Source organism: Dictyostelium discoideum (assembly GCF_000004695.1).
Source record: "Dictyostelium discoideum AX4 chromosome 6 chromosome, whole genome shotgun sequence".
NCBI classification, from domain to species: domain Eukaryota; phylum Evosea; class Eumycetozoa; order Dictyosteliales; family Dictyosteliaceae; genus Dictyostelium; species Dictyostelium discoideum.
Window position 1 is genome coordinate 3,587,526 of NC_007092.3, and position 14,754 is coordinate 3,602,279.

At 19.2% G+C, this 14,754-nt stretch overlaps 10 protein-coding genes across 10 annotated transcripts; 5 read left to right on the plus strand and 5 right to left on the minus strand.

Moving 5' to 3' along the window:
- Positions 1 to 906: 906 nt before the first annotated feature.
- On the plus strand, positions 907 to 1,457 carry DDB_G0293992 (hypothetical protein; the record flags this gene model as incomplete). Its single annotated transcript, XM_628849.1, has 2 exons — positions 907 to 949; positions 1,024 to 1,457. The coding sequence occupies 2 exons, from the start codon at positions 907 to 909 to the stop codon at positions 1,455 to 1,457; spliced, it is 477 nt and encodes a 158-aa protein (XP_628851.1).
- Positions 1,458 to 1,771: 314 nt separating this feature from the next.
- DDB_G0294004 (hypothetical protein) lies at positions 1,772 to 3,991 on the minus strand (the record flags this gene model as incomplete). Its single annotated transcript, XM_628850.1, has 1 exon — positions 1,772 to 3,991. The coding sequence occupies one exon, from the start codon at positions 3,989 to 3,991 to the stop codon at positions 1,772 to 1,774; it is 2,220 nt and encodes a 739-aa protein (XP_628852.1).
- A 1,874-nt stretch (positions 3,992 to 5,865) lies between these two features.
- DDB_G0293994 (hypothetical protein) lies at positions 5,866 to 6,030 on the plus strand (the record flags this gene model as incomplete). Its single annotated transcript, XM_628851.1, has 1 exon — positions 5,866 to 6,030. The coding sequence occupies one exon, from the start codon at positions 5,866 to 5,868 to the stop codon at positions 6,028 to 6,030; it is 165 nt and encodes a 54-aa protein (XP_628853.1).
- Positions 5,892 to 6,305, minus strand: DDB_G0294006 (hypothetical protein; the record flags this gene model as incomplete). The annotated part of the gene is made up of 1 exon (XM_628852.1): positions 5,892 to 6,305. The coding sequence occupies one exon, from the start codon at positions 6,303 to 6,305 to the stop codon at positions 5,892 to 5,894; it is 414 nt and encodes a 137-aa protein (XP_628854.1).
- A 28-nt stretch (positions 6,306 to 6,333) lies between these two features.
- On the minus strand, positions 6,334 to 6,480 carry DDB_G0294000 (hypothetical protein; the record flags this gene model as incomplete). The annotated part of the gene is made up of 1 exon (XM_628853.1): positions 6,334 to 6,480. One exon carries the CDS (start codon positions 6,478 to 6,480, stop codon positions 6,334 to 6,336), a length of 147 nt encoding a protein of 48 aa, XP_628855.1.
- A 290-nt stretch (positions 6,481 to 6,770) lies between these two features.
- Positions 6,771 to 7,790, plus strand: DDB_G0293996 (hypothetical protein; the record flags this gene model as incomplete). The annotated part of the gene is made up of 3 exons (XM_628854.1): positions 6,771 to 6,907; positions 7,165 to 7,317; positions 7,484 to 7,790. The coding sequence occupies 3 exons, from the start codon at positions 6,771 to 6,773 to the stop codon at positions 7,788 to 7,790; spliced, it is 597 nt and encodes a 198-aa protein (XP_628856.1).
- Positions 7,791 to 9,161: 1,371 nt separating this feature from the next.
- On the plus strand, positions 9,162 to 9,751 carry DDB_G0293998 (hypothetical protein; the record flags this gene model as incomplete). Its single annotated transcript, XM_628855.1, has 2 exons — positions 9,162 to 9,306; positions 9,438 to 9,751. 2 exons carry the CDS (start codon positions 9,162 to 9,164, stop codon positions 9,749 to 9,751), a joined length of 459 nt encoding a protein of 152 aa, XP_628857.1.
- Positions 9,752 to 10,701: 950 nt separating this feature from the next.
- On the plus strand, positions 10,702 to 11,124 carry DDB_G0294008 (hypothetical protein; the record flags this gene model as incomplete). Its single annotated transcript, XM_628856.1, has 1 exon — positions 10,702 to 11,124. One exon carries the CDS (start codon positions 10,702 to 10,704, stop codon positions 11,122 to 11,124), a length of 423 nt encoding a protein of 140 aa, XP_628858.1.
- A 492-nt stretch (positions 11,125 to 11,616) lies between these two features.
- On the minus strand, positions 11,617 to 12,857 carry DDB_G0294010 (hypothetical protein; the record flags this gene model as incomplete). The annotated part of the gene is made up of 2 exons (XM_628857.1): positions 11,617 to 12,465; positions 12,558 to 12,857. 2 exons carry the CDS (start codon positions 12,855 to 12,857, stop codon positions 11,617 to 11,619), a joined length of 1,149 nt encoding a protein of 382 aa, XP_628859.1.
- A 479-nt stretch (positions 12,858 to 13,336) lies between these two features.
- DDB_G0294002 (hypothetical protein) lies at positions 13,337 to 14,701 on the minus strand (the record flags this gene model as incomplete). Its single annotated transcript, XM_628858.1, has 1 exon — positions 13,337 to 14,701. One exon carries the CDS (start codon positions 14,699 to 14,701, stop codon positions 13,337 to 13,339), a length of 1,365 nt encoding a protein of 454 aa, XP_628860.1.
- Positions 14,702 to 14,754: the final 53 nt, after the last annotated feature.

Sequence of the window (14,754 nt, forward strand, 5' to 3'; positions counted from 1 at the left end):
ATATAACACCAACTACTCATAAAAAAAAAAAAAAAAAAAAAAAAAAAAAAAAAAAAAAAATTATACCAATAATAATAATAATAATAATATAATAATAATAATAATATAATAATAATAATATAATAATAATAATAATTTAATAATAATAATAATAAAAAAAAAAATTAGGATTACCAGAAAAAAGGAAAAAAAAAAAAAAAAAAAAAAAAAAAAAAAAACAAATAAACTCTCCTAGAACACACTCAAATTGAGTGATGTTATTAAAAAAAAAAAAAAAATTTTTTTTTTTTTTTTTTTTTTTTTTTTTTTTTTTTTTTTTTTGATTTTACAATTTCATTAAACCAATAAATTAAATCAACCAGGAAATTCTAATAAAATCTCTTACTTATTAAAATATCATCTCTCAAAAAAAAAGTAAAATAAAGAAATAATTAAAAAATATAATAAAAAATATCAATCATCTTTCACTTTTTTTTTTTTTTTTTTTTTTTTTTGAGAAGATATTATTGGACCCAAGAATACAAGATAAACAAAATAAATTAAATTAAATTAAAAAAAAATAAAAAAATAAAATTTAAATTAAATTAAATAAAAAGAAAGAAATAAATAAGGAAATAAACAAACAAACAAATAAAAAAATAAAAAATAAATTAATTAATAAAATGTTAAATATTTGATTTTTTTTTTGGGCAATCACATTTTCAGACTCCCGAAACTCTTAAACTTTCATTTTTTTTTTTTCAAAAAATATCTGATTTTTGTGCTGATCGGAATTATTTGAAAAAAAAAAAAAAAATAAAAAAAAAATAAAAAAAAAAAAAAAAAAAAAAAAAAAATTAAAAAGTAAAAAATTCAAATAAAAAAAGAAATTTTATATATAATAGAAAAAAAAGAAAAAAAAAAAGAATGTCTTTAATGAACGATATAATAAATGAACAAACTAAACAAGGTAAAAATAAAAAAAAAAAAAAAATAAATAAATAAATGGATATTAATATATTTTAATTTATTTTAAAAAAAAAGGTAACTTGGGTGGTAAAAATGGAACATTAGGTAAAAAATCATCATCTTCAGATAATATTGTTAATTTTTTTATTATTACTGGTGAAATTACAGATAGTTCATTTGATAATAGTGTAGATCCATATGTTAGAATTGGTACAATAGATAATAAAGATAATATTAAATGGTTTTTAAAAACACCTGTTCGAAACAATACAAAGAAACCAAGTTGGAGTTATGAAATTAACCATGACATTAAATTAGATCAAATAAAAAAATTGGCAATTGAAATGCATCACAAAACATTGTTATCATCAAAATCAATAGGAGAAGCAACCATTGATATTTCAAATATTGAAAACCAATCAATGATTTATGAAACAATCCAAATTTTTGATCCAAAAGATAAATCAAAGTCAGTGGGATCTGTTTATTTGTCCATTGAAATCAAATAAAATAAATAATATATAGAATAATAATAGAGAATAATATTTATTTTATTTTATTTTATTTTATTTTATTTTAATTATTTTATTTAATTTTTATTTTATTTTATATTTATTTAATTTTATTTATTTTCATTTTTTTTTTTTTTTTTTTTTTTTTTTTTTTTTTTTTTTTTTTTTTTTTTTTTTTTTTTTTTTTTTTTTTTTTTTTTTTTTTTTTTTTTTTATCCCCCCCCATTTTTTTTTTTTTTTTTTTTTTTTTTTTTTTTTTTTTTTTTTTTTTTTTTTTTTTTTTTTTTTTTTTTTTTTTTTTTTTTTTTTTCCTATACATTTTGTTCCTTGAAAAATATTGGATTATTAAAATAATATTCATGTTTTTTTGAAAGTCCTAATTTTAAATTTTCAAATAAACGATTTTTATGAAGAGCAGTGCAAGATGCAATTTTTGAGTTTAATATAAATTCTTTATCTAATTCCATTTCATTTTTAATAATTTCATCATTTTCATCAGATATAATTGAGTTTGTTGTTTCTTTTAAAATGTTTCTAATTTCCAACCAAAAAATATCTTCATCAATATTAAAATCCTTTGATAAATTTATTACCAATTCACAGAAATTGGTAAGAGTCAAAATATGAATCAATTTTTTTCTATTTTCATACAGTGGTATAGATGTATAAATTGATTGAAAATGTTTTTTATTGGCTTTTGAAAATCTTTCAATTGAAATTGTTGCATCAGTAAAATCTCTAATAATTAATTTCTCAAGTTCACCACTATAACTATTTATTATCCATAAAGTGTTTTGTAAATGAGATTCAAACACTACACCATATTTTAAAAATAAAATTAATGTTACTCTTGAAATTATTGTTATATATTTCTTGAACCATTTCATTATTGAAAATGATAATGATAAATTATCACCACCACCACCACCACCACCACCACCACCACCACCACCAATAACAATGTTATGATTATGATATCTTTTAATAATTTCAGAACATATGGATTGATTTGGTGAAACAATTGATTTTGTAAATAAAGAAGCTGCAACCATTAAAAATTGTTGATCACCTTTTAAATATATATTTGGATTCTCTCTAAATATGGAATTTATACATCTTGATTTTTCTAAATCTTGAAAATTTAGTGAAATTGAAAATACTTCTTTTAAAAATTTAACATTTTCACAATACTTTTTTTCCTTTTTTTCTAATTCTTCAAAAAATAATGATTTTTCTATTCCTTCAATTGTACTTGCTCTTGAAACTCTTCTATAGTTTGATGTTATTAAAACTGTTAAAGAAGTTTTAATATGAGGTATAAAATGATTATTATTATTATTTATATTATCATTTGAAATTGGAAATAATGTTCTTGTTGAAAGACTTGGTGTAAATTTTAATTTACTATTATTGAATAATGGTAATTTTAATATTAATTTCTTTTCAATTTCTTCTTTATAAATTTCATCCATTATAAAATTAAATTGAAATGGATGAATTATTGAAATTTGATAATCATTTAAATTTAAATTTAATTCTTTAAAATAATTTTCACAATCTTCTTTTAAATTTTTGAAAATTTCAAATAGTTTATAATTAATATTATTATAATTATAGTTATAATTATTATTATTATTATTATTATTATTATTATTATTTAAATTATCAATAGTTGAAGTTACTACTATTGATTTATGAATTGCAATAATTCTCATTTCAAAATTATTTGAAAATTCAGAACTATACATTACAACTTGATTTGGATTAAAACCAATTTTTGATTTTGTAAAAGGAAAAAAGAAGTGACCAAAATTTATTAATTGCTCAAAAAAAATATTTGTATCAAAATATTTACCATTTAACTCTTTGATTTTGTAAAATATATAATCAAATGTATCTTTAAAGTTATTATTATTTGCTTCAATTTGGTATGATTTAAATCTTTTATTTGAAAGTAAAAATGATAATGCTAAATTTGTAACTGAACTTTGAATTTCTTTTTTAAAATTTTCAGAATATTCTTTATTAAATTGGGTACCATATTTAAAAATAAAATCTAATAGTTGAATCGGACATGTTATTGATTTTTTATTACCATTTTTGTTTGAAATTTTATAAGGAAATTCATCTAATTCTATTCTATTAATTTTATTTATATATTTTATTTTTATTACAAAATGAAAAAATGATTTTTTATTTGAATTGTTATTATTATTAATATTATAGTTGGGTTTTTTTATTTTTAAAATATTTTCATTATTATTATTTAAAAAAAAATTAATTTGATTTTCTGAATTTTCATTAATATTTAAAGTATTGAATTGATTATTATTAATTTCAATTATATTTAATAATTGTTCTATGATTATAAATGTAATGATTCTATTTATAATAATTTTGCAAGAATTTATATATTGATTTTCAAATTCAATTAAAATCTCTTTATCTTCACTAAAACTTTCTTTTAAAAATATTATTGTATTATTAAAAAAATCATTATTTTTTATATTATTGTTTGAATTTAAATACATGTTTTTAGTTATAATAAAAAAAATTATAAGTAAAAAAAAAAAATTTATTTGGGGTAAAAAATATTATTTTAACAATTTTTTTTTTTTTTTAAATAATTATTAATAAAAAAAAAAAAAAAAAAAAAAAAAAAAAAAAAAAAAAAAAAAAAAAAAATATGTAAAAAATAATAAAAAAAAAAAAAATTTGTAAATACAATCTACCAAATCTTTTTAAAAAGAAGGTGGTGTTGGAATATATGTATCTAAAAAAATACTAATGAATTATCTAATTTTTTTTTATCCACTTTTTTATTATTTTTATTTTTATTACTTTTATTATTTTTTTTATTTTTTTTAAACTATTTTATTAATTTATTCTAATTAAACTTTATTTTTGACCTTCATTAAAAAAAAAACCCATTTGACATGTAAATTAATATTTATTATTAATTTTTTGTTTTTTTTTTTTTTTTTGGTTTTGTTCAATCTGTTTTTTTTTTTTTTTTTTACTTAAAAATTAAAATTATTTTTTAAAGGGGTATTAAGTGATTTATTTTATTTAAATTAAAAAATATATTTTATGAAGAAATTATTATTATTGTTGTTGCTGTTGTTGTCAATAAGATAAAAACAATAATAATTGAATGAATGTTTGGAATTAATTTTATAGAATTTTATTCGTACTACTAGTAATTCTTTTACTATCACAAATTGAATTGAAATCAACAATTACATGATTACAGTCAGCACAAGTATAAAATAGATTAAAATTTATTGAATTGATAATGTAACATTGGATGAGAACAGCCAATACTAGTGTAATAATTACCAAAGGTACAACTATCAAATAAAATAGTAGAGTTTGATTATAATTTTGATAACCAATTTACTTGATCTTCAATAAAATTAATTAGTGTTGAATTTGTAACAATTAAGAATGAGTCATAAATACTGAAAAATCTACTACTACTACTACTACTACTACTACTACTACTACTACTACTACTACTACTACTACTACTACTACTACTACTACTACTACTGTTACTACTACTACTATCATTTGTTTGTGCTAGTACCAAAGGTTCTCTTTTTTTTTTTTTTTTTTTTTTTTTTTTAATTATTTATTTACAAGTAATAAATACTATTACTACTACTATCATTTGTTGATGCTAGTACGAATAAACAATCTCCATAAAATTTAAAAATACTTTCACTATATTCAAATTGAATTTTCTATGTCATGCATACTTTAGTATAGGTAATAATTAATTTTTATATTAAAATATGGTGATTATTGTCTTAGTATTTTTTTTTTTATTTTTTTTTATTTTTTTTTTTGTTTTTTTTTTTTTTGGATAGTTTTTTTTTTATTTTTTTTTTTTTTTATTAAATTCAAATCACTTGAAAAATTACCACCAACAACATTAACATCAGTAATAAAATCAACAAATAATGACAACAATTCAATTTTAATAAACCAAAACCAAATTCTACACCACCACAACCACCAATACAACCACATCATTGGATTGTAGTAACGGAATAGCTATTCCATTGGCACTCTGCATATACCACCAGTAGGTAGTAGTTCCCTCAATGGGTATACCTAATGGTAGTTCAACTATGAAACCATCATTATTGAATTATTTTTATTAAATTATTTAAACAATAAAGGGTGATTGGGGTTAATAAATTTAAATTTAATAGAATAAAAAAAAATATAAAAAAAAAAAAATTTAAAATAATTTAAACATCACCACCAAAGGGGTTTTTTTTTTATTATAATCAAAATAAAAATAATTATAGATAGCATTCATTTATTTTTATTATATTATTATTATATTATTATTATCATCATATTTTTTAAAAAAAAAAAAAAAAAAAAAAAGAAAATGAAATATAGCAAAAATCAAATAGTTTATGTAATATTTTTTATTATAATACTAATTGTTGTTAAACCAATAGAATCAGTAGAATGGAGTGATTGTAGTGATCCAAGTGATTCATTTAAAAATAAAGAATTTGAATTTATTACCACCCATTCCAAAGATGATTGAAATATTTGAAAAGAGTAAAGTTCAGAAGTTAAAAATTTAATAACATTTAAATTTAAACATTTAATACCAATATCAACTAAATCGAATGGTACTAATTCTCTTTTTCTATATTTTAATAAAAAAATTAAAATTTCATTTAATTTTTCATCGGTTGCCGATGTTTGAAAACCAAAATTAGAAAATAATAATTTTAATGAATTTTCAGTAATTTTGATAAATTCATCATTTATTTTAATTTTATATTTTAATAATTCTAATTGATTATTATTTATCATCCATTTTAGGGAATTAATATTTTAAATTTTATTCTATTTCAATATGTAATTGGTTGTAATCATCATAATTAACCCATTCTAAACATTGAATATAATTAATTATTCTATCGAATAAATATTTATTATGAATAACTTTCCAAAATGAAATTTCAAATTCATTATTATCTATTTCCATTTTTTTTTTTAATTTTTCTAATATTAATATAAGAATGAAGTTTAAAAAAAAAAAAATATAAAAAAAAATAAAAAAAAAAAAAAAAAAAAAAAAAAAAAAATAAAAAATAGTTTTTTTAGATATTTATTTACCCATTGGTGTTAAAAAAAAATCTAATTTTTTTTTTTTTTTTTCTAACTTCATTACTTCTCTGAATTTTTTTCTTTTTTTTTCTTTTTTTTTTTTTTTATTTTCATTTTTGGCAAGAAAAAAAAAAAAAAAAAATAATAATATTAAATTAAAAAAAAAAAATGAATAATGACGAATTATTTTTTAAAATTTTTAAAAATAAATATCTAAATAAAATAATATTTAAATTTATAAAAGTACAAAATAAAAAATTAAAATATACAAGATATAATTATTATGATGTTCATCTGAATTTATAGTAAAAATAAAAAATCTAGAATTACTATCAAACAAATTAAATGATTATTTAAATCTAAAATCAAAGTCAATAACAAGCATTCAAGATCATTTTAATAATCATTTTGATTTTGGTGACTATATATTTTTTGAAATTTTATTATGGAAAGAATTAAATTATAAATTATTTAAAAAAATTATTAAAACATTTAAAAAATGAAATTAAATCATATTCAATTAATAATAAAATTTTAATATATTTAACATTTATAATGGTAGTTGTATTAAAAAATTAAAATTTATTATTAAACATATAATATTTAATAATAATGAAAATAATAATATTAATAATGAAGAAAATAATCAAAATAAATATATTTTAAAATTATTAAATGAAATTTTAAAAAATAAAAATGAAATAATAATAATAATGTATTATCAAGTACAATTAATAATTTACCAATTGATTTCGTTTAATTGAAATTCCAAATAATTCAAAATTAAAATCATTATTTTTTTTGATAAAAAATGTTGGAAAATTAAAAGAAGTTTGTAGAGAAAAGGATGATTTAAAAATTTTAAAAAATTTTATTAAAAGTTTGGATAATTTTATTGGTGATAATAATGAAATTCAACAAGATTTCAGTATTTTCAATTGTCAAACGGCATTATCATTTTGCAAAAATAAATTAAATGTAGTGAAGGGTGCAGCCTTAATAGATAAATTAGAGAATTTAAAAACAAATTTAATTTATATTAAATACATTCTTTCAACTCAATGGATAATATGTCAACCTCGTCATCAGCAACTTTTGATTGGTTATCATCTCTTTCTTCTCCTCTATCCAACACAACAATCAACAACATTCCTTACATTTCGTCCACATCAACCACCACAACTTTGAAATAATAATAATAATAATAATATTTCAAACAAACAACCAGCATCACCTTAAAATAAAAATTCTTTCAAACTTGAAATTGTTGGATGATAAGAGTAATAATAATAGTAATAATAATAATTATTAAAAAAAAAAACTAAAAATAATGTATTATTAAAGTTTTATGACTACCTTTTTATAATATATTTTTTAAATATATTTAAACTCAAAAAAAAAATAAAAATAAAAATAAAAATAAAAATAAATAAAAAAAAAAGAATTAAAATTTAATTTTTTGTTTGTAATTTTATTCCAATGCATAAACACTTTATATTTTTTATTTATACAAATAATCAAAAAAAAAAAAAAAAAAAATAACCCCAAAAAATTTTTTAATTATAATAAAATAACATATTTATCTAGATATTTTTAAAAATTATTTAATTATGAAAAAATACTATTTGTTTATTTTAAAATTATATTAGTCAAAAAAAAAATGAGAAAAAAAAGAAAATAATAAATACATAAATAGTAATTAATAATCTATATATTTATTGTTGTGTTTTAAAAAATTATTGTTTTCTTTTTATATTATAGTTTTACACTTTTTCTAATCGGCATTAAAAATTCACCACGTGGGTGAGAAAAATCTAATTTAATATTTTTGAGTAAACACAATTTAATAACAATCGAAGTATTCTGAACGTAATGTAACAGGATACATAATTATATTGCAAAAAATTAAAAAAGGAATAATTTAATTAATAAAAATAAAAATTCTTATTTTTTTTTATTTAAATATTTATAATATACCCACAGCCAATGAGCAAAACCACTACACTAAAAATAATATCCCGAATATTTTTTGTCATTTATAATGATTTTTAAAAATATGTGATATTTTATTTATTATAAATTAATTTGTTTTATTAATTAATAGTTTTATGTTTTAAAAAATGAGAATTTATAATAGTTTTATTTCCTATTAGTTGTATTTTATATTATTAAATTATAGTAATACGTTTTAAAAAAAAAGAAATTACAATAGTAAAATTTCAAACAATATGGCAAACCGATTCATTTTTTATAATTAAATGACAAATTAATTATTCAAATTTAATGAATGATATTAGATTTTTTCAATTTTAATTAATATTAAATTATATTTATTTTGGCCAATGATTGTTAAGGGTATCAGGAAAGAAAATAAAGTTTGTCGGATATTTTTTTTTTTTTTTTTAATTTTGGTAATTATAAATTAAATTTTTTTTTTTAATTTTAAAAAAAAGAAAACCATTAATTATTTTTTTCATTATTAAAAAAAATAAAAATTTTTATTAATTATAAAAAAAAAGAAATTAAAAATCATTTTATTCATTATTAAAAAAATTAAAAATGAACCCAAATAAATTATTATTATTATTAATAATTGTCTTGTTGTCTATTAGCTATTCATTAGCAATAACGATGATTAAGTGCACTATTGAAAAAGCTGGAGATATTCCAAATTATGCTGGCCATAATGTTACTAAGGAATCGGGTAATTTGTTTAATAATAAAAACCAAAATAATATATATAATTAATAAAAATAATTTATTTATTTATTTATTTATTTATTAATTTATTTATTTTTTTTTTTTTTTTTTTTTCCATTCATATTTATTAAAAAGATTTTAAAGAAGCATTAGATGCACTAAATTATGATAATGTTTATAATAAGGAAGGTACAATAAAAGAAATAGGAAATGTTAGAATTGAAAGAACTGGTTTTGCCATAGTAAGTCGTAGAAAATGGAAAACCGTAGAAGGCCACGTGATCGGCGTCAAAGGAAATTCATTAATTTCACAAGTTGCATTTCCTAATGATTTAAAAGATCCATTTGGTGATATTTCTAGTCAATTGAATCTTGTCAATTGTATGGATAATGCTTTGTATGAATCATATATATCTGGAAAAGTCTACAAGGTTGTCCGTAAATATTAGAGGAATTCGTGGAAACGAAGGAATAAGATGAAAAATTTTAATTTCCTCCATTTCCTTATAATTTCCTCACAAATTCCTCTTTTTCCTCTATTTCTCCTTTGAAATCCAATAATTTTTGAGGGAAAAGGAGGAAATGGAGGGAAAAAATTAAATTCCTTTATTTCCTTTATTTCCTCAAAAAAAAAATAAAATTCCTCTTTTTTCCTTTATTTCCTCAAAAAAAAAAAAAAAACAAAATTCCTCTTTTTCCCTTTATTTCCTCAAAAAAAAAAAAAAATTCCTTTTTTTCCTTTATTTCCCTCAAAAAAAAAAAAAAAAAAAAATTCCTCTATTTCCTCTTTTTTTTCTAATTAAAAAAAAAAAATAAAAATAAATAAAATTTTTAATATTAGATTAATAATAATTTTTAAAAAACTATATTTAATAAATATACTTGGATTATCTTCTCTAAATTGAAAAAAAAAAAAAAAAAATTTTATCTGTTGATTGAATCACCACAATTGTTTTTATTTTTATTTTTTTTATAATTATTTAGTTACAATACGATTCAGAATACTCGGATTGTTATAAAATTATGTTTCCTCAAAAATATTAAAATTAGATTTTTCTCACCCATGTGGTGAATTTTTAATGTGGGTTAGAAAATGTGTAAAAAACTTATATATCGAAAACCAAATCAAACCAAAATTTTTAAAAAATGAGAAAGAGATTATAATATTATTTTTTTTTATTTTATTTTATTTTATTTTATTTTATTTTATTTTATTTAATTTTTTTTTTTTTTTTCTTTTTTTTTTTTTCTTTTTTCTTTTTTCTTTTTTCTTTTTTCTTTTTTCTTTTTTCTTTTTTCTTTTTTCTTTTTTCTTTTTTTTTGTCTTCACCAATTCCCAGAAAAAAAAATTCAAATTATTGTGGAAAATGGAAAATGGAAGATCATTATATTTATAAAAATGGAAATAATTGGAAAAAAGATTAAAATAATTAAGAAAAAAAAAAAAAAAAAAAAAATCAAATCAAATCAAATCAATTTTCATAAAATTGAAAAATTAGAATTTTCACCAGAACAACCAATTGCAGGGAAAGATTTAATAGTTTCAGTATCAGGATATTTAAATAAAGAAATTACAAAAGGTGAAGCATATTTAGCAATTACATTTGATAGAATACCAATTTTAAAATTAAAAGGTAATTTATGTAATGGTATGGGTGTTACTTGTCCAACTCCACAAGGTAATTATTCAACAACAACTATTAATCAAGAAATACCTGAAAATGTTCCACAAGGCTATTACTATGTTAATTTTGTATTATATGATCAAGATGATCTGCAAATCACTTGTGTTGATGTCCAAATGAATATTACACAATCATAAAAACAAAATTAATATAAAAAAAAATAATTATTAAAAATAATAAATAATAAATAAATAATAAATATAATCAAAATATTTAATAATAATAAAAATAAAAATTAATTAAATAAAATGATAAACCAAGTTTGNGGTTTTTAATTTTTTTTTTTTTTTTTTTTTTTTTTTTTTTTTAATAATAGAATGATAATTCTTTATTTTATTTTAAATGTTTTATTTATTTAATTTTTTTTTTTGTCGTTTTCTTTATTTTGTGGTCACAGCTGACATTTAACGATTTTTTGAGATGAAAAATAAAATTTAAAATAAAATAAAATAAAACCCAATGCATATGAAACACATATTTTTTGTAAAAGTCACTCACCACAGCGAAGAAAAATGCACCTTTAAAGCCAATTTAAAGCAAATTCAATTTAAATTTGCTTTAAATTGGCTTTAATGGTGCTTTTTAAAAAGGTAATTTTAAAGATATTTTTAAGGTCACTTAAAATTACATTAAAAATGACCTTTTAAATTTATTATAAAGCTGTTTAAATCATTTTCATCAAAAGAGTCACTATATAATTTAAAACATATAGTTACTAATTGTTCCATAATTAAAAAATCTTCATTTGATATTTGATTTTTAATTGATATTAAAAGGTAATATAATATTGATCTATTCTCTCTTCCTTTCCTTGTTTTATTTGAAAATAGTGAAATTGATGGTTTTGGTTTGTTATCTATTATTTTTGCATTTTTTAAATTATTTAAAAAATTTGCAATTTTATTTTTATATTTATCAAAAATGTAATTTAAACATCTTTGTGCGACACCTAATAAAATATTATGTAAAATGTCTGGTTGAGTTTTTAAATAATTTAAGGGTTCGACCCACCCTCTGTCCACACCTTTGATACCAATATCTTTTGCTTTTTTTTCCCATACTTTTTTTAATTCTATATCAGCATTTAATTCAGCATAATTTGGTTTGGTGGAGTGAAAATTTGTAATATCTTCTTGTTTTCTTAATGTACCTGATTTGCAAATAAATAAACCATCTCTTGGTTTGTCACATGTGTGACATGAATATTCATTTGAACTATGTCCATTAAGTTTACACGATGCTCTAAATTCCGGAATATCCATTGTCAGTCCAAACGGTACAACATCTATTTGTTCATTTTCAATAATTAAATTAAAGCCATTACCAATAAAAGATGAAAACAATGCCCTAATTGTTTGATGAAAATTAAGTAACCAATCATTTGGTACTACAAATAATAATAATTTATTATTTTTAAATTCATTTCCAATATAATTTTCTATATCCAGCATTATAGTATAATCTTTCTTGTTTTGACACTGCATACTATCAGTGAATATTCTAAGTAAAACAATTTTATTTTTATTTTTATGATATATTATTGCTTTTTATTTAATAAAGTTTCTAATACTTCTTTAATTTCAAAATCTTCCATAAATAATTTATCCATATATTGAGGTGTGTATCTTATTTGATTTAAATTGGTTTTATTTTTGTCATTAAAACTTTTAAATTTTTCAAGTAGCTTTAAACTTATTGAGTTTTCAATTCCCAACATTAAAAATTCAATTTCAGTTTCATTTAATTTTTTTTTTGATTTTTCAATATCTATATTATTATTTTGATTATTATTTATTGGTTCATTTTGACAATTTTCATTTTCATTATTTTCATTATTTTCATTATTAATGTTTGCTTCATTTTGATCCATTATAATTTCATTGTTTTCATCTTCACTATGTACCAACCCAATTGTATCATGATTTTCTTCATTATCAATTGTTTGATTATTTTCATTATTTTCATTATTTTCTTGATAAAAAATTTTCTGCCTTCTTTTTCTTCCAAGTTTTTAATTTCTATTTGTTCTAGGTGATTTATTGCCATTACTCCTTTTCCTCTTGCTTCTTTTCCTTTTCCTCCTGTTGAGTAATGGTTTTTGATTTGCGCTAGATTTTGATCCTTTTTTAGATTTGTTTCTGTTAGTATTGATATATCAGGTTTTATTAGGTTAATTGTATTTTTTGTCTGATTCATGCTTTTGATTGTTGAGCAACCTTGGCAATTCCAGGTCATTATTTTTATCATTTTTTTTTTTTTTTTTTTTTTTTTTTTTTTTTTTTTTTTTTTTGGTTTTTTTTTTTTTTTTTTTTTTTTTTGGTTTTTTTTTTTTTTTTTTTTTTTTTTTTTTTAAACAAATGAGACAAATGGGAGTATGTCTTGGAGTTCTTTGGGCAATTTGGCTTTTAGTGCTGCTTCCATTAGATCTGATTCTTCCTTTGTTATTTTAGTTGGAGTTTTGTAAGGTGTTGATATTTCTTGGTGATTAGTTGTTGGGTTTGGAGATGAGTTGGATCTTTTTCTTTTTACTGTCTCTGGGGTTGCTGGAGATTCTGGATTTTGGATAGGTGACATTGTTTGTCTTTTTTTGATTGAGGCTAACCTTGGGGTTTCCTTCTTTTTTTGGTTATTTATTTTTTCTTCAAAAATTCTGTTCTCTTCTTCATTTTCGAACATCTTTCTTACCACTTCTAATGCTTCTTCATCTTCAGTTAACTCCATTTTCCTTTTCTCTTTGCTGTCAACACTATATGTTACTGTTATTGGTGGGACACGAAGTACTTTTCTCTTTTCAATATTGTTTATTGTGTTTGTCGTTTCTGTCGTTGTGGTTGTTGTAGTTGCTCTAATTGTTGTGGGTTTTTTATTTTCAATTTCGTTTTCCTTTTCTTTTTCGTTTTTGCTCTTGTCTTTGATGTTGTCATTATTGATTTCTTTATTATTTTCTTTTCTGTTTTCTATTTTGTTTTTGTTGTTATTTTTTGATTCGCTAGTGTTTTTATGATTGGATTCTTCTTTTGATTTTATGTTTATTCTTGTGTTTTCCTTTATCTCGGGATTTGGTAGTTCCGTGATTTTTGAATTTTCTGAGATTTCGTCTTCGATTTCCTTATTTGTTTTTCTTTGATTTTTTGTTTCTTCTGTTGTAGTGAGGAATAGTATTGTTATGTGTTTACAATGTATTAGCTGGTCTTTGTGCTCTGGACTGATAATTGAGTTGAATGAGTGTATTATCAGGTTTTCACCTAAATTATCTAATTTGATTATTTCCAGTCCTTCTTCATGCAATGTTTTTTCTACTATGTCCATTGATTTTTCCCAGTTGAATGTTTTGAAGATCTTTTTTGGTTTTATTATTGCTCTGTGAACTCCTTTTAGTACTCCGTTGAAAACGTTAGAGTACTTGATTACTTGAGTTCTGCAGTCAGTGAGGATTTTGAATTTATTCTTACTTATTATTATCTTATCATCTCCTTGTAAATGAATTTCCAATTCTGCTTTTAAGTTGTTGGAAATCTCATCTGGGATATTGATCATGAATTTATATTGTTTTAGTTCAATTTGAGTGTGGTATATTGCTTCGCTTATTTTATCAAGTGTTCTGTACGTATTTTTTAAATATTTGAACTTTGTTCTGAGTTCATTTGATTTCTTGATTTTATCTGCCAATGTTTCTGTTGATTCTGTCATTATTGTATTTGCCAATTTATTCATTTCTTTTTTTTTCTTTAAAATCTTTATTCGACTTTAAAAATTTAAAGTTCTGG